The following is a 27341-nucleotide window of genomic DNA, read 5'->3' as shown; positions in this document are numbered from 1 at the left end:
TTGCGTAACCGTCATGTTTGTAGTTTTTTAACACTTTTTATCCGCGTTTGTAGTTCTCGCAATGGGTTGTGGGCAATATCAGCCGTTAGAGTGCACATCGATCTGCACTTCGGAAATAGTAAACCATCCGGGAATCTTTGGAATACTCTTTTCAACATACTACGATTTGGGACATACTAATTCTTTTTTCGAATACTATTTAGTACGGATAGTATGCGAATTGGGACGCAGCGTTAAAGTTCTGCATAATTAAGGGCGTGGCCACTTTGAGTGACAGGTCGATAGCCATTTATCTGCTGTCTGTTAGTCATCAGGTCACTTCAGCTCCGCCCACGTCCCGCCTCTTTGCCAATTTTCTGTTATCCGTGAGTGATGCGCGATGGCGCGCTGCCAAGATGGCAACGGCCAGCTCGACCCTATTTTACGTTTCAAAACTGCTCTTCAGAATCCTATGGGTGACGTCACGGACACTACGTCCATATTTTTTTACAGTCTATGGTTCGTCCCGAACTGTCACAGTACAGACATTACGCTTCGGTGCATACAGTCAGACGCTGAATACAGTCAGTCACAGGCGGTCCACACTCCAGTCCAGAAGGGGGCGCACACCGTAATGCAATGCTGTTTGCGCACCGCCAGGAAAAAGAGCAGAAGAAGAAGAAGCACCAACTCAAAACAAGAGTTCAGATGGTAATTGGTAAATGGACTGCAGTTATATAGCGTTTTTATCAGACCCATGGCCACCAAAGCGCTTTACATATTGCCTCACATTCACCCATTCATTCACTCATTCACACACCGACGGCGGTGTCAGCCATGCAAGGCGCCATCCAGCTCGTCTGGAGCAGCTGGAGTTTGGTGTCTTGCTCATGGACGCCTTAACACTTAGTCAGATGGAACCGGGGATTGAACCACCAACCTTCCGGTTAGTAGACAAGAGCTTGCTTGTATGTGGAGTTTCGATTCATTTTTGTGATGCGCTCCACGAACTTCACGGAAAGGAAGTATATGGACCTGGACCAGGGTGGAAGACAACTCCATTTCCCAGAATGCATTACTTGAATTTACTTAGAACACTTTAAATTCCTCTTCCTGTCATTTCAGTTCAACTTCCTGTGGGGTGTGACCAATTCAAATTCGAAAGCATGAATTGAAAAGAAGCCAATTTTTCAATTCTGAATTAAGCAAAAACCTTTCTTTTATGGGGTGTAGCATCATCAGCATTTTCAGCACATTATCAGCCATGCTCCTGAATATCAATTTTAACAATGTGCTAAAACATGGTAGCAACACAGTAAACCATGTTAGCAACATGCTAATACATGCTAGCATAGTTAAAACATGCTTATACTAGCAATGTGTTAAAACATGTTAACGTTATCAATGTAAAAAATACTAGCAACATACTAATTAATGCTAGCATTTAGCTAATACATGGTAGCAACATGCTAAATCATGTTAACAATGTGTTAAAACATGCTAACAATATGTTAGCAAGACCAGGGAGGAAAACAACTCCATCTGAATGTATGTGGCCACTAGCCCTATGTTCATTAGCAGTTGTTTATTCAAATAAATGTATAATGGGTTGATTGAGGCTTCTGACTAGTTTTAAAGCAGTTACAATTTTACTTGTTTGCTCCATGACAAAGTTCACTTTGTTTTGTTTTCTAGTCTACTAGAGAGATGCCAAACCGTACAAAAACCCTGAGGCAGAGACAACCAGCATACTCGCACTCCACAACTCAATAATGCACCGCTGCTGTCAGGAATTGTAATTCTGGCATTGTGTTTTTATTGTTTGCACTTTCATTGCACCTGGAGTCAGTCGAACTGCCATGGTTCAGTTGTTTCGTTTGAGATGGAAGAGTTCAAGTTTAGTATTTTCTGCCCGGTTTGGCCTGGAAGCTCTAAAGTGTGTGTGGCGCAGCCTCTGATCCAATACAAACGCAGAGCTGGAAACACTTTCCTTTATTAATTTGCAACCCGCATTACAGAAATTATGACTATGGTTCAGAATGATGCATCTGGCAGTCTGTGTGTGGATGGGGAGACACTCAAGGCAAGAAAGGGCACAGCTGGTCTACAACCTCAAAATTCTTTTCTTTTCTTTATGATTCAGAGCTAAAACATGGTAGAAATGTTACAACATGCTAGCAATGTACTAAAATATGCTAGCAACATGGTAAAACATACTAGCAATGTGCTAAAACATGCTAGCAACATGGTAAAACATGCTAGCAACATGGTAAAACATGCTATCAATGTCCTAAAATATGCTAGCAACATGGTAAAACATACTAGCAATGTGCTAAAACATGCCAGCAACATGGTAAAACATGCTATCAATGTCCTAAAATATGTTAGCAACATGGTAAAACATGCTATCAATGTCCTAAAATATGTTAACAACATGGTAAAACATACTAGCAATGTGATAAAACATGCTAGCAACATGGTAAAACATGCCAGCAACATGGTAAAATATGATAGCAACATGGTAAAACATACTAGCAATGTGCTAAAAAATGCTATCAACATGGTAAAACATGCTAGCAACATGGTAAAATATACTAGCAATGTGATAAAACATGCTAGCAACATGGTAAAACATGACAGCAACATGGTAAAATATGATAGCAACATGGAAAAACATACTAGCAAAATGTGCTAAAACATGTTAGCAACATGGAAAAACATACTAGCAATGTGCTAAAATATGCTAGCAACATGGAAAAACATACTAGCAAAATGTGCTAAAACATGTTAGCAACATGGAAAAACATACTAGCAAAATGTGCTAAAACATGTTAGCAACATGGTAAAACATGACAGCAACATGGTAAAATATGATAGCAACATGGAAAAACATACTAGCAAAATGTGCTAAAACATGTTAGCAACATGGAAAAACATACTAGCAATGTGCTAAAACATGCTAGCAACATGGAAAAACATACTAGCAAAATGTGCTAAAACATGTTAGCAACATGGAAAAACATACTAGCAAAATGTGCTAAAACATGTTAGCAACATGGTAAAACATACTAGCAATGTGCTAAAATATGTTAGCAACATGGTAAAACATACTAACAATATGATAAAACATGCTAGCAACATGGTAAAACATGCCAGCAACATGGTAAAACATGCTAGCAACATGGTAAAACATGATAATAATGTGATAAAACATGCTAGCAACATAGGGTGACCACCATCAAAAAAAAACAAATGTGGGACGATTACTAAGTTTGTGTGGGACAATGTGGGACATGTTACCAACACTAAAACATAACCTGAAACTGTTGCATAATCTTAAGTTCAACATCACTGAGCCCAAAGGCAGCAGGCATCATGCAGATAGCTACTTTTGAAACAGTTCTGACCAAGTGCAACTAAAATCCAACTAAATAAATAATGAAACAAATAAAACAACATTAAATTAGTTAATCTTATATATTAATTTATATATATATATATATATATATATATTAATTTATATACAGAACTGTATTATTTGTATTTATATATATATAAATTTATATACAGAACTGTATTATTTGTATTTTTATATATATATATATATATATATATTCATTTATATACAGAACTATCCATTCGTTTTCTGACAAGGAACACATGGAACGAATCAACGCTCCACATTTTGATTGACAGCCGTCACAACCTACTAGTGACCGTGTTTACTCCTTTCTTTTCAACCATTGGATATGGTTTAAAAAACCGCTTTTGTATTTGTGTAAGGCGGGATGTTACTTCTGACGAAGCGATGTTAAATATAGGTGAAAAACGATGTCGCAAAAATAATAAATAAAATGCTTTCTTAAAAAGGCAAAAAAAATCAGGCATTAAAAATCAAGAGACTGGTGAAAATGCGGGACATTTTCTCAATATGCGACATGCGGGACAAGGGGTGAAAATGCTGTGAGGTACAACGCAAAGCGGGACAGGTGGTCACCCTATAGCAACATGGTAAAAAATGCCAGCAACATGGTAAAACATACTAGCAATGTGATAAAAAATGCTAGCAACATGATAAAAAATGCCAGCAACATGGTAAAACATGCTAGCAACATGGTAAAACATACTAGCAATGCTAAAACATGCTAGCAACATGGTAAAACATGCTATTAATGAGCTAATATATGGTAGCAACATGGTAAAACATACTAGCAATGTGCTAAAATATGCTAGCAACATGGTAAAATAAGTTATCAATGTGCTAAAATATGCTAGCAACATGGTAAAACATACTAGCAATGTGCTATAACATGCTAGCAACATGGTAAAACATGCTAGCAATGTGCTAATTCATACTAGCAATGTGCTAAAACATGTAAGCAACATGGTAAATTAAGTTATCAATGTGCTAAAATATGCTAGCAACACGGTAAAATAAGTTATCAATGTGCTAAAATATGCTAGCAACATGGTAAAACATACTAGCAATGTGCTAAAACATGCTAGCAACATGGTAAAACATGCTAGCAATGTGCTAGTTCACACTAGCAATGTGTTAAAACATGTAAGCAACATGGTAAAACATGCTAGCAATGTGCTAATTCATACTAGCAATGTGTTAAAACATGTAAGCAACATGCTAATTCATGTTATCAAAGTGTTAAAACATACTAAAACATGCTAGAAATGTGTTAAAACACATTAGGGCCTACAATTATTTTTTCAATTATTCGTGACATCTTTCAATGCATTATTAGGTGCATTGCAAGGCATAATTAATGCTTTAAAATACTTTTATACTGCATTATACAAAAAAGCTTAAGTAGTCTAAATGTTACCAAACATTTTGTATGTGAGTTGCGCATCTTTGCATCGTCGACTCAACACCGATATACCTCTATTCAGATTTCTGCACTTTCATGCATGTATTGACAGCAAAAACACTTGAGATTGTATGTTTTGGCTTTTTCAAAATGTACACAATAAACAGGCTCAGAGATGTTTCAAAATATTAGCTCTGTGACAGGACAAACACACCTTCCTTCTCCAGACTATTTTTGGTCGTCTCTGGTGCCATTTTCACACTCGCATTTCCCATGACCCTGCAGACGTGTCCTCATGTTTTGACAAGGGTGTATGAGATTCTTTCTTAGGGACGCTTTGATTAATGAGGTAGACTCAGAGCTGTTGGCTTTGATTTTGCAAAGGACGCAAGGCTAATTTACTCACCGCAGAGAAAGAAAGCGACTGACTCCTCACAAAAGAACTGTTAGCCAATTTAGATCAACATTTTGATGCTATTTTGTACCAGTGTTATTTTTATCAGTGCTATACTATTATATTATCTATACTATTATTTTCATTTGTTAATTTTTTTTAATTATAATTAAAGTTAAAGGTCATTTTGTTGTGTTTTTCATTTTTGTTAAAAACATATCTGTATAGTTTTGTATGCTCATGTTAGCAACCTGCTTAAACTTGCTAAGAACGTGTTAATTAATGCTAATAAACATGCCAGAAACTTGTTAATTCATGTTATCAACATGTTAAATCATGTTAACATGCTGGCAAAAATGTCAACAAATGTGTGAAATCATGTTAACAAACATGCTAATTCATGTTAGCAATGTGTGCAAAAACATGCAAGTAACATGCTAATTCATGTTGACAATGTGTGCTAAAACATGTTAGTAACATGCTAACAATGTGTTGATTCATTTTAGCAACATGTTAAATCATGTTAACATGAAACAAATGCCAGCAATGTGCTAATTCATACTAGTAGTGTGCTAAAACAAGTTATCAACAAATGCTAATTCATGTTAACAATGTGCTAAAACATGTTAATAACATGCTAATTCACATTAGCACTGTGTTAAAAAATGCTAGCAACATGTTAAAACATGCTATTTCATACTAGCAATGTGTTAAAACATATTATCAAACTTGCAAATTCATGTTAACAACGCGTCAAAACATGCTACATGGTAATTAAAAATGCCAGCAATGTGCTAATTCCTACTAGCAATGTGTTAAAACATGTTAACAACAAATGCTAATTCATGTTAAAAATGTGCTAAAACATGTTAATAACATGCTAATTCACATTAGTATTGTGTTAAAACATGCTAGCAACATGTTAAAACATGTTATTTCATACTAGCAATGTGTTAAAACATGTTATCAAACTTGAAAATTCATGTTAACAACGCGCCAAAACATGCTACATGGTAAGAAAAATGCCAGCAATGTGCTAATTCCTACTAGCAATGTGATAAAACATGTTAGCAACAAATGCTAATTCATGTTAGCATTGAGGTAAAAAAGGCTAGCAACATGCTAGTTCATGTTAACAATGTATTAAAATCTGCAACAAACATGTAAACACAATGTAAAATAATGCTAGAAGACATGCTAACAAAAAGCTTATAAAACTTTTACATTTTGTCAAACCAACATAAGAGTTTGTCCCAACAAACCTTACTTTCTAGTTTATAAACTGTTATAGTGTTTATTAATGTTTTAAGTTATCTTTTATTTTTATATTTTCAATTTTAGCATAAGTTCTAGTAATTTCATGTGCTTTTAGCATTTTTATTAGTTTTTGTTTTAAATAATTCTGTATGGATTTTAATGTATTTTTATTTCAGTTTTAGTAAATGAAAACACTGACAATCACAAGTCGCAATACTCACTAATTCTCTCCATGTAGCTGGAAAGCAAACGTGTGACTGTACCGTGATGATGCAGCATTTCTCCGTTAGTTTCATCGTATTCCAGATTTGTTTATGAAAGTATTTTAGGATGCTCGCTGTGTGAAAAACACAGCATTTGCTACATCTCAAATTCAGCAGCTGTGTTTATAAAGCTGGATAATTTGATGTATTTTGATTTATTTTATAACTAAAGGAAAACTAGCCTCCTTTATAAAAGCATTTTGGCTAATTTCCCTCTTTCGACAGGTTTTTGGCGCATGAGTCAGTGGAGGTGATAAGAGTAGGCGATCTACCCTTGACAAGTGTTGACGAGTCAGTCGTTTTAGCAGAAAGAAGTAAAAATGCCAAGCACACTGCAAGCATTTGCATCCCATTAAACGTTCAGAGGCTGGAGGAACAGTCACGATTGTTTTTATTTTAATAACAGCAATTACTAGCTAAACTCGAGCTCAGGTGAAGGCTATGCTTTTAAAGGAAGAGTTCTCCCAAAAAGGATCATTCTGTCATTGTTTACTCGTCCTCACATCCTTCCAAACCCATATGCAGTATTTTTTTAAGTGAAACAAAAAAATAAAACTTTTTATTAATCTTCACTTTGCTCTTTTTTTATATGATGGCATTCCAGAAGAGGCTGCCAAGCTCCAAAAAACATGAAATAAGCCAAGTTTTCTGAAGCTATACAATCACTTTATTCTATAAACAAAATCTTATTATACGCTTTTCGAAAGTTTCATAACAAAACGCACCAGTTTGAACAGAGAATGCATTTTCAGTGAATACCATCTTAAATTTGGAAAATACTTTTATCCAAATCAACTACTCATTTACTGTACATTGCATTCAAGGTGTGCATTTATTAGATCATACACTCTCTGAGAAGTGAACCCATGACCTTAGCATTGCTAGCGCCACGCTATCATTTCAGAAGACTTTTATGTTGACTTTTATGCATTTTTATGACACTTTTATGTTCTTGCTTTTATCTATTCCAGGCAATTATGGTCATTATGAACTCTTGTTAATATTCTGCATGAAAATGCTTTTGTGGAGACAAAAACAGCAGCATACAGGTTTGGAATGACATGAGAATGAGTAAATAATGAGACAATTTTAAATTTTGCATGAACTATTCCTTTAACATACATGATAAATTGAACAGTTATTTACTGAATGTTTAACAATATTGCTTGGTTAATAAACCCAACAATAAAACAGCCTCGAATTATGTTAAAAAGGCCATATTATTCCCTTTTTCAAAGTCTTGATTTTGTTTTTGGGCTCTAGGTTTGGGTTTCCAATGCTTGAATGTTCAAAAACACATAATTTCCCCCATATTCTCCATTGTTGCTGCTGCTCTCTTCTCAGTCTGTCAGTAACGCTCCGTTCTCTATGAAGCCCCTTCTTCTGAAAAGCACAATGTGCTCTGATTGGTCGGCTGGACCAGTGTGTTGTGATTGGTCAAGCTCTTCGAGCGTGTTTGGCAAATGTCCTGCCAGGCAGTACCTCGCACCCCCCTTGCCGCCAGGGGTGTGTCACTAGGCCTATTTTAAGAGGGCTTTAGCTTCAGCCCTCGTAACATATTATGTACACTAATTTGACATCGCCTCACTCCAGGGCTGTAACCACCACAGACAACTGTCCCCCCAAATAATTAGAAATGGCCAAATTGCCCCAATCGCCAAATTGCAGCTTTAATTTAAATTGCATGAGACTTTATGACATTTCCTACTCTTGCTATACTTCATACTTCAGTGCTATAAAATTGCTAAAATTTGGTATAATATACATTTTATAATAAATCCAAAAGCAAAACATACGCAAAGACCTATAAGATAGAGTGAAAATGAGCTAATGAGAGGTCCTCTGCAGCCATCTACTGGTTATAGTGGGAATTTCATGTCATTTTCATTTTAAATGTTTATTTTCCGACAGGTGACAGAAATCCTCCACTAAAGCACGGCACATTTTCCATTTTATCTCCATGAATGAAAATGGTAAATGTAGATCTTCTTTAAAGTTAATTTTACTGCACAAATCGTCGCCTTGGGATTATAAGGTTCTATCTGTTTGCCAAAATTGAGTTATTCACATATTCTTATTCGGTGACAATTTATTTACATGATGTGCTGTTTTTTTATGTTGTGAACATTTTGGGACTTTTGATTTAGAAAACAAAAAGGTTCTATCTACAAAGTCGAATGGAATGCAACAACTTTGAAGCTCAATATCTCAAAACCGCTCGGAATGCAGATAGAACCTTATAGTTCCAAGGTGGCGAAATGTAGAGTTAAAAATGTAAATGTAGAGTTAAAAACATTATGTGTCTGAATTATTATTATTTTACCCTCATATTGCCAATCTAGACAATTACAGTAATATAAAGTTTGTCTATATTCTTAATGAATATTAGCTGGTTATTTAAAATGACTAGAAATTAATTCAATATTCAGGGATTGATTTGATAGATAGTGTAGATCCTACTGTATTGTTTATGCCTACCCTAGTATACAAACAATATATTACATTATTTTGAGCCCCCCCTAGTATTGAACTCCTAGAATCGCCCCTGTGTCCCGCCCCATACCATAACCGTGAGTTTCAACACACTACTAACTAACTCAACAAGACCCACCCATATTTAAATACAATTTAAACCGTTTAAATACTAAAGAAAGATGGACATGGAAAAAATATGACCCCTTTAAAAGATTCACCATCCGTCAGTTAACTGAGGCATGAAATGCAACTCCTAAAGTAAGCCATAAGAACTGTTTACCTTGGAAAATGATCATAAATCATAATTTTCCACCTCATGCTAGACATACATAATGGGATTTTGGCAATATTGTGATTAAACATTACCTCATGTAAATGCAATACTTCGATCAAACTAATGCGATTAAGCTCATAATCGAAGTGCCCATAGTCGCATTAAACTGTGGCGTATGCCGATTTTAATCGCAATAAACAGGCATTAAACACATTATTACCTCTCGGACGTACACGGATGAATGAATAATGTGATATTATTCTGAAGTTTTCTATTCTCATAATCGCTGTCAACACAATTGCTCCGTATCTCCATCCAGACGGCGTGAAGAACGCAAAGACAACCCGGCATTGCGGTTCATCACAGCGGCGAATAATATCAAGTACGTCCATAAATATGTATTTTGAACAGGTTTAAATAATGCCTGGTAACATGAATACCATATGCGTATCTGAGTGGGGTATAACCATGCTTATTAGTGCATGTAAACAGGAGTGAGGAGTTCTGCTCATAAGACCTTACTCTGATTATCAGAAATAATCGCATTATTGGTGCACATGTAAACGTAGTCAATGTGCGTCACTCACCTGTGACGTGATGACCTCGATGGATGCCATGAACCTGTCAGCGATGATGGACACTCCCAGAAACATGTACATGAGCGAGGCGAAATACACGATGGCCCGGATGATCTGCTCTCCGAGAGTGGGATTGATAGGCTTCCATATGGGCAGGACGATTCCAGGCCTGCACTCGACAGGGTCGCTGCACGGCTTGTTGAGAGCGGGGTCATCGGTCAGGTTACTGTAGAGCTCCGAGGGAACCTCTGAGGGAGCGATGGAGGGCAGGAGAGACGGCTCTTCACGCTGGGATTCCGGAGAGCAGGATGGGGGCAAAGAGAGGACGAGGACGAGACACAGAAAGAGGACAGAGGAGCGTCGAGAGGAAACCGGTGCCATGGTCTCACTCCTCAAAGGCTTCTGAGGTTCAGAAGAGGAGAAGAAATAAAGGAGGTGATTCAACACGGAGAGGAACCAGCCCACCGGGGGACCTGGGGAGAAAAGAGTGAAGAAAAGAAACTTTAATGGCAAGAAAAGCAACCGAAAATGCGTCTGTGAATGTCATCATCAGAAAAACAAATCTCACGCAGCTTTAGAAGAACAGCACTCGCAATCCAACATAAATATCTCCAGGCTGCAGCTTTGTACGGAGCAGCTCCTGCCCGCTTTTATAGTGCAGTAAATCAAGTAGATGATTATAAAAAAATATGTGAGATGCAGAAACAGACCTTGGTAGAAGAATAGACTGCGTAGGCAATGAAAATGATTGCTTTCATGAGGCAAAACACGGTTACAAGGATAAAAACCAACTGCTGCTGCTGCTGATGATGGATGCGGTTCTTTTTTTGAAGGGCTTAGCAACAGGACATCGAGTAAGGATGGACAACTCAAATAAGAATGAAATAACAGTCGAAATGTTGCCAGGTCTCAGAGCGGTTTATTAGCTCAAATGCTCAAAAACCTTCCTGCACTTCCACAGATTCAAACACACACACACACGTGACAAAGGGAAACTTTTAATGCTCAGGTGTTGTGCTTTCATAGCTTTAGAGACTGGGGCCTTGCACCAGCACAAACCCTCTTTTGGCGTTGAAAAGCTACTGTCAGGATTTACTAAAGACACGCAGTGAAAAACTAGCTCTGAAAAGGTGTGGGCAGGGTTATTTTTGAGGCTGACCTTATTCATATGCATTTGTAAGAGTTTCCTTTTCAGACGCAACATTTATGGGAGGAGAGTATTTAAATGAAACATGTGAGGGGATTTACTAAGATTTGCACTCGTCAATTTACTGGTGTTTGTGCCATTATTTACCACCCAATAAAAGCATTTCTTAACCTCTTAAGATCTGGGACTAGCCTAGAAATCTAGACGCACTCTAGCGGCAGCAAATCTAATTTGCAGCCAGGGTCGTCTAGCAACTCTCCGTTGGCTTGGGAGCTTGAAAAACTCTAGTCAGGCCAATCACATCGTGTATAGAGTCGGTGGGCGGGCTTAACATTATGACGGCAGAGATGCGGCGAACAGTGGTCTTTCGAATCGGCTTTGGCCGCGACTCTGGAAGACGAAGCTTTTCTTTGAGAAAAGAACAAAGAACGGCACTGAAGTCATTCTTAAAGCTACACTGTGTGATATTTTCCCCCATCTAGCGGTGAAAAGGTATATGACCATCCAGTGAATATTAGTTTCTCTTCCTCTCAATTCCGATTTCGTTTTAACTCCTACGGTGGCCGATTTAGTGCAAGATTAATATGGCTTCCAGTTCGACCTCGTCCACATTCGACACGGTGCCATCGAGTGTTAAAAACGCGAAAGGCAAAGCTTGAATTCACGGGTATATCCTTCTTTGGCTGATGTACTTTCAAGATGGAGGGGCAACATGGCGACCTGCATTCAAACCCATTACCGTATGTATTTTCAATGGCATATTATAAACTTACGAGAATACTTTATTACTTGAAAGAAGTAAATATGCATTAATGAGCACATATATTTTTGAAAGAACTAAGTGTTTTTAGCTAAGAACAAACTAAAAAAGTTACACAGTGTAGCTTTAAAAAAGGAAGATGTGTTCAGAGTTTTGCCGACCGGATACGGCGAAAGTTTAATCTATCAACTAGCTCCGCTTCACATTCTTCTTTGCTCTGGTTGGTTGTAGCGCTATCCTATTGCGTGCAGAGGGAATTTGAAAGACAACCGTTTATCCCGCCCCTCGGATTGAGCCCTGCCAATGGTGTGTTCCCAGACCCAACCTCTTGATGTGGGTTTCGCTTGCCAGGCTAATCCGGATTTCCGCTTGGATTTGGCCTACCCAAATTGAAAAGCTTCCCATACCCACATACAGTGGTTTTTGATTTTTTTGGTTACAAATTCATTTTTGAAAGTGTGCAACTCAGGCCCTGTGTGGTCTAGCACCCTGCAGACAGTTTTGGTTGTTTTCACTAACACTCTCGTAATCATAGGGGAACCTTTTTTAGTGCTATATAGCACAAATTTTGGTGCTTCAGTGGTTCTTCAGTGGTTCTTCAGCGGTGCTATATAGCACCTTAGTCAAAGAACCGGTGAAGAACCTCTGAAGAACCGGTGAAGAACCTCTGAAGAACCGCTGAAGAACCTCTGAAGAACCGCTGAAGAACCACTGAAGCACCAAAATTGGTGCTATATAGCACTAAAAAAGGTTCCCCTATGATTACGAGCCAAGAACCATTTTTGGTGCAATATAGAACCTTTTTTTTTTTAGAGTGTAGATTCCAGAAAATTCTGAAAAAACAAATATTTTGTCTGTATCATGTTGTATGCAAGATTTATTCAAATGGATCTGAAGGGAGGAATATTAGCTTTTTTATGTAATTTCCGCCTACCCTAATCTAAAGTGTCCCCATACCAATATACAGTGGTATAAATGCAATATCCCAGTGTCATTAAATTATTTATTCCAGTGTTTAGGTATGGGAAGCTTTTCAATTTGGGTAAGCCAAATACAGGCGGAAATGGTCCCAGAGTAATTTAGTGTAAATAAGTTACTTTGTGTAAAACAAATGCCAAAGTGATGCATGTCTCCAGAAAGTAGAGACTATAAGCTTTCCAATGGTACCACATATGAGCTCCTCCACAGACATTTAAAATTTAAAGTATATACTTGATGATGTCATTCCGGACCCTGTTTCATTGCAAGCATCAACTTTGTCTCAGATGATTCTTCTCAAACAGGAGGTAAAACAAATGAAAAGATTGTTAATGAACATGAAGAGAATAGAGTTATAAAATCAATGTGGATATCCATTCCACACATGAAATTGATTGAAATAGCACATGAAAGATTTATGAACTTAAGCACTTCTTGTCGAATTCTAGCTTTTTTGAATTGTAATATTATTTATATATTATTATAATGTTTATGAATATATAGAATTATCTTTTTATGTTTTCAGATTTTATTTGAAATTTTAATTAATTTTTAAATATTTAAATGTTTGTGATTTTGTCCATTTTACTTGTTTTTTTGTTTTTATATTACTATTAATATATATAAAAAAATAATTAAAAAAAATCTATTTAAAGTAGCTATAATTTTTTTTATTTCAGTTTTAGTTTTAGTTAATTGTATAGTTTAGTTTAAACCTACAGTTTGTTAGTTTCCAAGGGAAAATTTCTCATTTTAATTTTTAAGTTAAATTTTTCCATCTAAAATGTATATTTTATTTTAGCTTTATTTGAATCACCAAAAACATTTTTTAATAGTATTAGTTAAAGTGAAAATTAACGACGCAGTAAAGGAATTTCAGGAGAAACACTTTAAAGGTGCACTATGTAACATTTTTGCAGTAAAATATCCAAAAACCACTAGGCCAGTGTTATATATTTCGTTCAGTTGAGTACTTACAATATCCTAAATGTTTCCAACTATTTGTAAATCGTGAGAAAATTGCTATTTTAACCAAGGAACCGGGACTTGTGAGGGAGTCGCCTGTCGATGGCGTCATATCTGGTTTCCGGTTTTATTCTGCAGAAACGCTTTACTCTCACTGCAGTGTGAACAAGTGTCATAGCAGCCGCAGAGCGAACGCACAGAGTAACGTCATTAACATCATTTTCAACACACTCAGATGTGTCTAATATGATAAACAGAGCTGCGTTACCTCATACTCATGACCGGAGAAGCGGAAGTGGCGCTGGCGACTGTGTCATAATAAAAGTCCCACTGCTCTCGAGGCATTCATCTTATTAACAATCTCTCCAGCCGCCTTGCTTAGCTCCTCAACACTCAGTCCTGCTCTGCTTCATACCACAGTAACGTTAATAATCACATCCATAAACATGATTCTTTCCCACCGGCTGTGAGGTGAAGACCACATGTCCCAAGATTCTCCGCTCAAACGTGGTGTCATCAAACTACGCCTTTGTTTTGAATAGGACCGACCTCTAGTGGACGGAAAAGTTACATAGTGCACCTTCAAGTCTCCCGAGCCACGAAAAGCACATTTTGAGCCATTTGATTGCATACTTTGGTATCGTGACACATCTGAGCACCATTTCAAGATCCCTTCCTAAACTCTAGAGGAGACACATGTGAGATGTTTTTCTCAGGAGAAACATCAGAGGAGCAGAACACTCTCTATGTAATCGAATTGTTGTCTAGGAGAGACATTAGAGATTTCATTAGTGATTTTTTTCTTTCCAACACACACTCACACGCACACACTCTCTCTCTCTCTCTCTCTCTCTCTCTCTCTCTCTCTCTCTCTCTCTCTCTCTCTCTCTCTCTCTCTCTCTCTCTCTCTCTCTCTCTCTCTCAATTTAAATATGTTTACAGATATGTTTCTAAATTCAGAGCACATTATCCATACTCACTCAGCCTTTTTCTTTCTATTGTCTCTTTCTAAATGGCCTTATTCCATCACAGAGTAGCTCTGTGTCCAAAAAAGAGTTTGAACTGCTCTCACTCAGAATACTAAACAGCAAGACAGAGGTTCATTGTGCTCATGTTTCACGCAGTGATGGGTTGCACGGAGGATAGTAGGTTGCCCCCTCATTTCCCCTCATTATCACAGCATCTCTCTCTCTCTTGACGTAACAGCATTCGTATCACTGCGGGCTTGTCATTTGCGGAGAGCCAAACCCCCCGATATAGCCGCCTGGCAAAGACTGAGTCATAATACAGCATGAGCTAAAATAACCTGGATGCAGAAACTGTGTTGGTTTCTGATGCAAAACCACCTCAGGGACAGAACACGCACCGAACTCATGTTTCTTTTAAAGCGGCATATTAAAGGATGTACAAAACAGCTGCTTTGGAGATCACAGAGGAGATCATGCTCGCTGCTTATGAGAAGATGGAATGATAGACACTGAGAGAGAAACGGAGAAGCGGAAAAGCAATTTGTTTGGAATCAAACAAATTCAAACTCCAAACTGAGCCGCAGGGTACGAGACGTAAAAAGACACATAAAAACAAGCCATCTATTCCAAAGTATAAGCAATATAATAGTGATGCTTGCCTTAGCAAACAATAAAAACAGATGCCTTTATACACTCTTAAAAATAAAGGTTCTTTATTGGCATCTTTGGTTCCATTAAGAATCTTTAACATCCATTGAATATTTCCAAAAGGTTCTTTATAGTAGAAAAGGTTCTGATTGTTCTTTGGGGAACAAAAAAAATTGTTCTATATGCTATCACTGCAAAAAACACCTTTTGGAACTTTTATTTTTAAGAGTGTACACAATGCATTTTAAAGAGGACCTTCAGTGTGTAATGTTGCTGTTTGAGCATGAAAAAGGTCAAAGCGTAAAGTTATTTTCTAGATCAGTGTCAATGCTTCTGAACTCCCTGAAACACATTCGTTTTAGTCTTGAGTTTTCTTCCGGGAACAAACACGTCTCACAATATTCCTTATTTAAATAATTCCCGCCTAAGACATATGCAAAAAAAAGGGGCGGTTGAGTTAGTTAGTAGTGTGTTGAAACTCGCGGTTATGGTAATCAGTGTTGGGGAAAGTTACTTTGAAAAGTAATGCATTACAATATTGCGTTCCTCCCATAAAAAGTAACTAATTGAGTTACTAAAAAAAAAAAGTAATGCGTCATATTACTTTTATGTTACTTTTTCTCACCTGGACTGGGCTTGTTTTTTTTTTTGTTTCGTTTTTTATAACAAAAAAGGTAAAAATGCTAATTCACACATGTAGGCCTACAGTACAGGGCGCAGCTCAAACAAACCTTTCAGCTGTGCTGCCATTCTGGATAATAGAAGAAAAGGACGCAGGAGAAAAACGTTTTACCAATAAAAAACTAAAATAATTTTTACTCATGGTTTAACTGAATCATCAAAGGTTAGCAGCAAGACATTGGTCAATAATTAAATGCATACAAATATTTGTTTTACCCTCTGGCGCTCTTCTGTCATTTCTGACCAGAAAATTTTCTGTTTTGAAATTCTAAAAATCACAGCTTCATCGGAATGATATGAAACTTGGTGACTTTTATGGCACTGGGAATGTGAACACACACAAAAAAATTGAGGGCATGATTCGAGCATGCTAAGTGGCCATAAAAAATGACCAACCATAGGAAATGAATGGGAAATCAGCAAAAATCTACAATCTATAAATCGTCCACAATGCTGAAAAAAGTACACAGCATTAAAGTGGTGACACTCGAAAATATCAAGAGTGTGATATTGACACATCCACTCACACACACACACACACACACACACACACACACACACACACACACACACACACACACACACACACACACACACACACACACACACACACACACACACACACACACACACACACACACACACACACACACAGAGCAAAGTTTTTAGAATATGTGAAATCCATTCAATAATTCAGTCATAATGCAGGAAAAGCTCACAAAAGTTAAGGGGTGACACTAAAACTTCAAGACTTATATTCTCTCTCACACACACACACACACACACACACACACACACACACACACACACACACACACACACACACACACACACACACACACACACACACACACACACACACACACACACACACACACACACACACACACACACACACACACACACACACACACACACTCTCACACTCTCACACTCTCACACTCTCACACTCTCACACTCTCACACACACGCAAACTGTGCACTTGGAAGCTCAGGCTTGATCCTTTGCATCTTTCTGAGCATTTTTAAAAACAAAAAACAAAATACATAATTTATTATGTTATTATTTTAATTTAAGTGTTATAATCGAATGAATTATTATAAAATTTTTTTACAAATTCTGAATTTAAAAAATGGGCAACAAAATGCTTCCTTGCTTTCTCTTTCTAACACAATGATTAGGTTTGACTGTAATCAAAATGCAAAAACTAACACTTTAAATTACTATTTCTAACAACATTTTATTTTATTTTATATAAAACTTGATAAGAAATAGTCTTTGAGATTGTTTAAATATATATTCAAATCCACCTAAAAAAAATTATAATTTAAAATGTGTTTATTATTTTCAATGGCAAAAATAGACCATCATTATTGCATAAATATTAATAAGTACCATCAAATCATCTCAAAATACAAAAGAAAAAATATTATTGAAGAATAATAAATGACATTGGTTTTACTGGGGTGGAGGAAGTTTAATTTTTAGGTGTCCGGTCACTTCTGACCGGGAAGATAACCAGAGAAACACCCAAATGAGGAGCACCAGAGGATTTAAACAAATAAATGATTGGAGGTTTGCATAGTATTCTGATTGTATTGATTTTGAGGAGTCCTGAATCTTTATTGTGCAAGTGAGATGAATAAACGCTCACATTTAGTCTAGAACTACAATAACGTATACACACAACACCTCTGCACTTACTCTCGATTTTTATCAACATGGGGACAGGAGAGCTGTCAGTCAAATACATGTAAAAAAGTATTACAAGTATTAAAAAAAAGTATTACAATTTTAAAAGTAATGCATTACTTGAAAAAGTAATCTGATTACGTAACCCAACACTGATGGTAAGGGTGTTAAATTTCTTAAACACACTCAAAGTGCTTGACCAATCACAACACACTGGTCCAGCCGACCAATCAGAGCACATTGTGCTTTTCAGAAGGAGGGGCTTCATAGAGACAGGAACTAAACAGAGCGTTACTGACAGACTGAGAAGAGAGGAGCTGCAACAATGGAGAAAATGATGTATTTTTTGAAAAATCAAGCATGAAAGCCTTTTCTAGTTATCGAGCTTAAACAAAACCAAGGCTTTGAAAAAGATCATAATAGGCCACCTTTAATGTTTTTGCAATGTTTATCAGGCTAATAAAGCGTTTTGAAAGGAGAAAGTGAGAGTTTGGCAGCAGTGTGCGGGTCCGGCTCATAGATATTCCCCTCACGACCAGGACGTTTCAAAAGAAACCCCACTGAAGGGTTGGTGAGAGTGATACATCACAGAGAAATGGAGCAGAAAGACAGTCAGGAAGTCAGTAAAAAACATAAAACAGTCAATTAAATATGGGATGTTTGCATTTGACCACAAAATCAACAGGAAAAAAAAGCAAGAAAATATATTTTGCTTAAAGATAAAAAACAATTGTGCACCCTGCAGATCATTAAAGCAGCATCAGCAGATTACTTATGGATCCAATTCACATAACAACCGCACCCCTTCAGTCAGCTATTGTTTAGAGCCATATTTACATTGCGACATTACAGTATTTTCAAGGTCAAATGTGTCATTTCCTTAAAGAGCACCTATCATGGCATTTAAAATGTTCCAAATATTGTTTTAGAAGTCCCCAACAACAGTTTTGCATGCATGCAATGACAAAAAAGACTTTAGTTTTCTTATAATATGCATTTATTTTTACCTGTTTTGACAGCGATTCTCAAATGATTCCTTTAGTGATTCACTTTTCAAAACCCCGCCTTTACGTGACGCTAATCTGCGGTGATTGGTCCGATGACCCAGTCAGTTGTGATTGGTATAGTCTGTGCAGATATTCTCGGAAACGGAACGCCCATCAAAGTCTTATAATGACAGTAATTTGTTAATATGTGTCAGGAGTTATGAATATGAAAACCGCGTCGGTACTGTTTGATTGTAATATGAGCCTCAGCTGATCTCATTCATAAAAAAACTCCTCTATTCTCCTCACGAAGACTCGCGACAAATCAACATCCCTCAGGGCTTTTAGTTCAAAAGTGTGCAGATGAGGAGACATATTGATAGATTCTCATATGTCTGTGTCAAATTTCTAAACAGAGGAATATTTTTTATTCAATACTTCCTAAAAATGGGCAGAAATAGCCTAATCATGAGCGATTGAGTCTCTTGTGTGTTGTTTTCAATTCATACTGGCAGCCGGAGGGCGCTCTGTGCACATGTAGTCCATATATGGTACAGACAGACGAAGAAGATACCATGTGCCATAATAAAAGTCCATAATAAAAGCTTCCTGAGATCGCGAAACATACATTTGACGACTAATAATAAACACTCAATCGCGACGATGTATGGTTTGTCTTCAAGCCACTTAGTCTTCAAATGCTCATCCTTGGGCAGATGAAAGAAGTTTGCTTTTGAGTCGCACTTCAGAACACAGCGTCTCGTGGCCATGATGTTTTCTAGTTTTCACTGGCGTCTTGGAGCGCAATAAGTGGGCGTATCGTATTCAAATAACTTGACAAGTTGACGTCAACTAGTCAGAGAAAAAGCTTCGGTCTTCTAACGATTCTTAAAAATGACTCCGAGTCGACTCTTACTTTTGAAAGAAAATAACTATTTATACGGTGCACTGTCATATTTCAAGCTATCACAGGATGTTTTTGTTCACTTAGATCTATGTTACACACTACATGAAAGGTAAATTTCAAAATTCCATGATAGGTGCTCTTTAAAAAAGGGGTTCTATGGAGTTCTATATAGAACTCTAGGGTCCCAGCAAGCAATTTAAAAGACGTCTAATAGCCGTCCAAACACAGCCCTGACGTCTAGGCTAAAACAAGGCAAAATTTGGGCTGTCATTGAAAATTTAACAGACGTCTAACCATAACCCGAGAATAGACTCGTCATCTAGAACATGAACATGTCAAAGAAATGAAACCAAACACCTTGTAATCACTGTTGACTTTGCTTACATGATGGAATACCACACATATTGCAAGTTATTTGAGCAAAAACTAAAATTCAAGGTTATTTTGTCAAGTAGTGGGTTACTCAGCCGGGCTATATCGGGTCTATAGTTAACCGAGACGGTGAAATGGCGACTACTATTGCTGGGGTTCATGACTCGATTTTAAACAACCCTTTATGCCAAAATGGAGAAATGTCTTAAATGCACTCTAAAAAATGCTGGGTTAAAAACAACCCAAGTTGGGTTGGGTTGTTTTAACCCAGCGATTGGGTTGTTTTAAGCAAACATTTAACACAACCGCTGGGTTAAAATGACCCATTCACTGGGTTAAAACAACCCAATCGCTGGGTTAGTCCATTTTCAACCCAACTTGGGTTGTTTTTAACCCAGCATTTTTTAGAGTGTGATCGAGTAATACGTTCATGTTCTTTTTTTACTTTTAAAGAGCACCTATCATGGCATTTAAAATGTTCCAAATATTGTTTTAGAAGTCCCCAACAACAGTTTTGCATGCATGCAATGACAAAAAAGACTTTAGTTTTCTTATAATATGCATTTATTTTTACCTGTTTTGACAGCGATTCTCAAATGATTCCTTTAGTGATTCACTTTTCAAAACCCCGCCTTTACGTGACGCTAATCTGCGGTGATTGGTCCCATGACCCAGTCAGTTGTGATTGGTTTAGTCTGTGCAGATATTCTCGGAAACGGAACGCCCATCAAAGTCTTATAATGACAGTAATTTGTTAATATGTGTCAGGAGTTATGAATATGAAAACCGCGTCGGTACTGTTTGATTGTAATATGAGCCTCAGCTGATCTCATTCATAAAAAAACTCCTCACGAAGACTCGCGACAAATCAACATCCCTCAGGGCTTTTAGTTCAAAAGTGTGCAGATGAGGAGACATATTGATAGATTCTCATATGTCTGTGTCAAATTTCTAAACAGAGGAGTATTTTTTATTCAATACTTCCTCAAAATGGGCAGAAATAGCCTAATCATGAGCGATTGAGTCTCTTGTGTGTTGTTTTCAATTCATACTGGCAGCCGGAGGGCGCTCTGTGCACATGTAGTCCATATACAGACAGACGAAGAAGAACCATGTGCCATAATAGAAGTCCATAATAAAAGCTTCCTGAGATCGCGAAACATACATTTGACGACTAATAATAAACACTCAATCGCGACGATGTATGGTTTGTCTTCAAGCCACTTAGTCTTCAAATGCTCATCCTTGGGCAGATGAAAAAAGTTTGCTTTTGAGTCGCACTTCAGAACACAGCGTCTCGTCGCCATGATGTTTTCTAGTTTTCACTGGCGTCTTGGAGCGCAATAAGTGGGCGTATCGTATTCAAATAACTTAACAAGTTGACGTCATCTAGTCAGAGAAAAAGCTTCGGTCTTCTAACGATTCTTAAAAATGACTCCGAGTCGACTCTTACTTTTGAAAGAAAATAACTATATATACGGTGCACTGTCATATTTCAAGCTATCACAGGATGTTTTTGTTCACTTAGATCTATGTTACACACTACATGAAAGGTAAATTTCAAAATTCCATGATAGGTGCTCTTTAATGTAATTTTTTTTTTTAGTGATAAAATTGAATCAAAATGAAAAATAAATAAAAATTATTGGTTACACTTTTTTTCAATGGTCCACTTTAGAAATTCTTCTAAGTAACTTGTTGTTACTTGTTAACTCTCGACTGTAGACTGTAATTTAGGTTAGTTAGGGTTAGTTGTTTGGGTGAGTAGAATAAGTTGACTTGTAGTTGCAAAGTTACACTCTAAAAAATGCTGGGTTAAAAATAACCCAAGTTGGGTTGAAAATGGACTAACCCAGCAATTGGGTTGTTTTAACCCAGCAATTGGGTTGTTTTAAGCAAACATTTAACCCAACTGCTGGGTTAGTCCATTTTCAACCCAACTTGGGTTATTTTTAACTCAGCATTTTTTAGAGTGTACTATATGTCTGTCGGGGGAGTATTGAAAAAATAGTGTTGCTGGTATTAACCAGACTATCTTCTAATACTCAACTGAAAAGTTGCAAAATAGTTGCAAAGTTACTTATAGTTATTTGAACGTCTAAAGTGGAACATCTATTTTTTCCACTATTTTTCTTCTTTTAGTTATGCTGCCCCCTACCTATGGAACTCCCTTCCCCTTGATGTTCGCAATAGCGATTGTTTATTGACTTTTAAAACGCGTCTTAAGACATTTCTTTTTATACAGGCTTATTTATAATATGTTTTATTGAGTCTTGACGGAACTTTATCTGTATATGCGGAGTGTTCGTTGTGGGTTTTGTGTGTCTTGTGTACTGATCTGTATTTTTGCTTGTGAGGTGACCTTGGGTGTTGTGAAAGGCGCATTAAATAAAATGCATTATTATTATTATTATTAAGTGAAATAAAGTGTTACAAAATGATTGAATTAAATATAAATCCAAAGATGGGAACCCATAAAAGGTTCTATATAGGAAGCGCCTGACAGGTTCTACTGTATATGTAACCTTTTGTAGCATCACAGAATTTAAAAATTCCCAAAACACTCGGCTCGCCTTCCATTGGTCGGAAAGACTCTTAACTGTCATGGAGCAAGAAATCAGCCTTCAAAAAGTTCATTTCATTTTAAATTTGGGAGCTGGACAGGAGATTCACCATAATGCATCCTCTCTCCCTCGCTCTTCTGTCACACATACAAACATTCCCACGTGCGCAGTGATTTATCCATTTAGCTGTTTCAGCAAGTGCACTCACATGCCAAAGCCAGTGCGCACTGACCACAGCACACATATTTACACACACACACACACACACACACACACACACACACACACACACACACACTGATGCAGCATTTCTTTTCAGGCTATTCTCAAACAGATGGAGAAGTTGACTCTTACATAAGCAGCAAGTTATGTGCAACTGTTCAAACTAGCACTGATAGAGCACTTAAAGCCACGGCGAGGCTAAACATAATTCTTTATTCTACCAAAATGCTTTCCCGGAAACACTCTTCCATGGCTCATTTCAGCCGCTGACCATGAGCCATCTGATTAATATGTGCCTGCTAGTGTAGAAATGAGAAACTTGAGGCCTTTTCCTTTTTATGCCCCTAAACACATACCCAGACACATTACAGACTCATTAAATCCAACCCGAATTACTTAACGTTTCCATTTTGTATCTTGTACATTACTGGATCTATGTACTGATGTATCTGCTTGTTATATATCTGTCGATGTTGTACTACGCCATGAGAATGTGCGCTTGTTATATTATTGCTCATTTCATTCTTAAGAAAACAGAAAAACAATGCATTACCCACACATTAAATGCTGCTGTGTGTTATGTTGAACAGCAGAATTGTCCATTCGTATATTTAAAGACACAAGAACAAATAAAACTTAAGCTCTATCGACAGACTGTGTGTTCAAATGCCACAGATAATAGAACAAAAAAAAAAATCATAAAATCATAAAACAGAAAAAGCCTTGCAGGTTTCCATGCACCAGCACAGATTTAAAACATGCATATTGTGAACACTTATGAAAGTATAATCAATAGTACTTACACATTACACATGTTGACATAATACGCATTTAACCAAGAATATTTCTTGAAGCATTCGGATGCGATGGAACTTATCCAGAGGAAATCTCATTCCTATACCCTCAGATATCAGGGCCGCTGTCCAAATGAAAGCTACAGGCCCGGCGTGCATCACTGAGCATGTCAGTACACATTTACTGTGCGCTTTAAAAACCCACTGTGACATTTTACGCTGCTGAATGTAGACTTGTAACTCAATTTAACCTTTCGAGTTCAGAAAAAACAATACTCTAACAGCATCTTATCATCGCTGAAGGAGTCTGTGATGAGCGATGGGATGTAGCGGAGATGCTTTAAATTTGAATAAATATTTTTTAAAGCATTTTAAACCTGGTTTCTATTTACTTCTTTATAGGGTTGTCTAATATGCATTTTCGGTGATCCATTCACAATCACAGTCCATCACTGTAAACCCTCAAAAGAATGAATTGGTTTGAGTAGAGCCAATTCAAATGAAACAAATTAGTTCAAACAACTTTTATGAGTATTTAGAACTTTCTTTTTCTTTTGAGTTCAAAAAACGGACACATTTTAAGTAATCTGAATTGTTTCATTGCTTTGAGTTTTCACTACTAAAAATGTGAGATTACATGATATTTTTAAGTTAAATGTATGAATTAGCTAACTCAAATATTTCAAGTTCAGAGCAATTAAAATGTATGAGTACAGAATAAAAATCTGCAAGTTCTGCTTAATTAAACTTTACATTTCTTAACTTTACATTTCTTGAGTTTTGCCAACTTTATTTGGGTTTACACTGTAAACCCTAACAATACAAATATTTAATTGGTTTAAGTAGGACAAACTTAAATTAAACAAATTAGTTCAATCAAATGAACTTTTATGAGTTTTTAGAACTCATTTCTTGTTCTTTTGAGTTTACAAATCCGACACATTTTAAGCAATCTGAATTGTTTCATTGTTTTGAGTTTTATGAATTTATGAATTTAGACTAACTTAAATGTAACTCAAACGGGGCTGGGATTTTAGCATTTACTGAATTAGCTAGTTAAAGTTTCCTCTACTAAAAATATTTAAGTTGAGATTACGTGGTCATTTTAAGTTAAATGAATGAATTAGCTTACTCAGATATTTAGGGGCAATTAAAATGTCTTTTCTTAAACCTAAATTTCCTAATTTAAACATGTTGATGTAACGGATTACCTCAAATTATTTGAGTTTTGTCAATTTATTTGGGTTTACAGTGCACAAAAGACTGTGATCGTTATGGGACGTGTTGTGAGACAGTTCAAAGTTCAAACTTTGTTGCGTTGTACCAAAAAACACGGCAGCTGCAATTGCCATCTGCATCCACGCATTACTAAGTAACCAATTACTGTAATTTAATTACTTTTCCCTAGAAAAATAAAATTAGTGATTACTCTTTTCTGTAAATTAATTGGTGTAAATTGTATTAAATACTCTATAGATATTGGAACGATTCTAAATAAAGCAATAGTGGATTTAACATCATATTTAACGTCTAATATAGTGCTAAAATGAGGATGGCAGTGTCGCTGATAACATTTATATTTATATTATTTTTTATTATTTATTCAAAACAGAAGCCATGGAGCATGGCATCATATTCTGCTGCCCATATTTCAGGGTCTGAATTAATTTTGCGTACTTAAAATCTGTGTGACTTTCCTTTAAACCCATGCACATCGAGACACCCCACGGTTATTTGTCCCTTCACTGGACTGTTTATATATTCAGTCATCTCTTTTGGCAGCTTTTGCGTTGTTTACAAAACCACAAGAACATGCAGCTAATGTCTCAAGCGAGCATGTCCTAGCTTGATTTCAGGTCATTTAAATGAGAAGCGGCCTCCTCTGATTCTGCTGAGGCTTCTGGGAAAAATCCTGATGTTCCTTCATTAATTCTTATAAGATGGACGTGTCCACACATAAAGCATAACCTTGTCTGAAGTCTGTTTGAGCCAGCGTCACACTTGAAATCAACAAGGTAACACACTCAAACTCTGACTCTAACATTTACTTTTATAATCTGTGAACAGCACACACACACACACACACACACACACAAACACACAAACACACAAACACACACACACACACACACACACACACACACACACACACACACACACACACACACACACACACACACACACACACACACACACACACACACACACACACACACACACACACACACACACACACACACACACACACACACACACACACACACACACACAAACACACACACACACACACACACACACACACACACAGATGGTGATATCTCTGATACAAGAAGAGCATCTGATGCTCAACACATCTGATGACGGAGAGGTGTTTGATGATGGAAGAGAGTCTTATGCTTAAAGTGTTAGTTCACCCAAAAATGAAAATTATCCCATGATTTACTCGCCCTCAAGCCATCTTAGAAATATATGTTTCTTCTTTCAGACGAACACAATCAGAGTTATATTAAAACATATCCTGGCTCTTCCAGGCCTTATAATGGCAGTGAATTGTACCTTAGATTTTGAAGCACAAAAAAGTGCATCCATCCATTATAAAATTAATCCATACGGCTCCAGGGGGTTAATAAAGGCCTTCTGAAGCGAAGCCATGCATTTGTGTAAGAAAAGTATCCATATTTATAACTTTGTAAACTATAATCACTGGCTTCCAGTAACGGCCGTACACGAGTGACCTCCGACCCGACGATAGAACAAAACAAAGCACCGGTCATGAATTAGGGTGTACTCACACTAGGCATGGTTGCCTTGTACCGTGCCCGAGCGCGATTGTCCCTCCTCCCCACTCCCCCGCTGGCCTGCACTCACATTGCACTTAACATACCGGACTGGAGCACGCTTACGTCATTCATGATGCAAATTTTTGTTTTGAAGAAAACGGGAATAAAAGTGTTTTCACTAATAGACTGCCTAAAACATTTATCATTTATGCCATGCAGCGATTTTCACTTGATTGCACTGCACATATCAGAATATTATTACGGAGGCAGCTGACTTTGACAGAACTTTGACAGAGGAATTTGCAGCTTTACTCGCAAACTACAATTCATGTTCATCAATGAGGTGAGAACCAGGACCGTTATAAACGTGAATATACTTGATTTAATTGGAAAGTGTATCCAAGTAGTAATAGTTTGGTGTTTGCTGTCGTAATGTTGATAGTAGCGCGCAGCTGTTCCGTGCTCCAGCACGGTTAGCACTCACACTGCATGCGAACCGCGCCCGAGTCCAACTGAACCGCGCTCTGGCCCACCTCTTCCAAGCGGGCCAGGGCCGGCTAATCGAGCCGCGCCCGGGCACGGTTCGGATCACTCACACTAGTCAAACGAACCGCGCTTTGGTGGTCAAACGCACTCGGGCACGGTTCAAACTGGCTAGTGTGAGTACACCCTTAGAGTCTTAAACGAGAATTTTTCAAGAGAAATGTGGGAGGAGCTTGAGTTTGTTGTCCAGCTCTATTTGTTTGAACCGCGAGAGGCGTTTACTCTCACCTGAGCTTATGAGTCATGTGTCGGGTCAGAGGTGATGATGGACATCTGATGATGGAAGAGC

The 27341-nt window shown here is 37.3% G+C and overlaps 1 protein-coding gene across 1 annotated transcript in view; it reads right to left on the bottom strand.

Annotated features, from left to right (window-relative positions):
* The window catches only part of slc8a2b (solute carrier family 8 member 2b), a 172508-nt gene that overhangs the window by 33467 nt on the left and 111700 nt on the right, over positions 1-27341 (bottom strand). The window contains exon 2 of the mRNA XM_079823397.1: positions 10053-10516. Coding sequence (XP_079679523.1) covers positions 10053-10424 — 372 coding nt within the window. The 5' untranslated portion in view covers positions 10425-10516. The remainder of the gene's footprint in view (positions 1-10052; positions 10517-27341) is intronic.

The sequence above is a fragment of the Gobio gobio genome (assembly GCF_949357685.1).
Source record: "Gobio gobio genome assembly, chromosome: 8".
NCBI classification, from domain to species: domain Eukaryota; kingdom Metazoa; phylum Chordata; class Actinopteri; order Cypriniformes; family Gobionidae; genus Gobio; species Gobio gobio.
The sequence above is the reverse complement of the archived record's forward strand: the minus strand, read 5'-3'. Positions and strand labels throughout refer to the sequence as shown.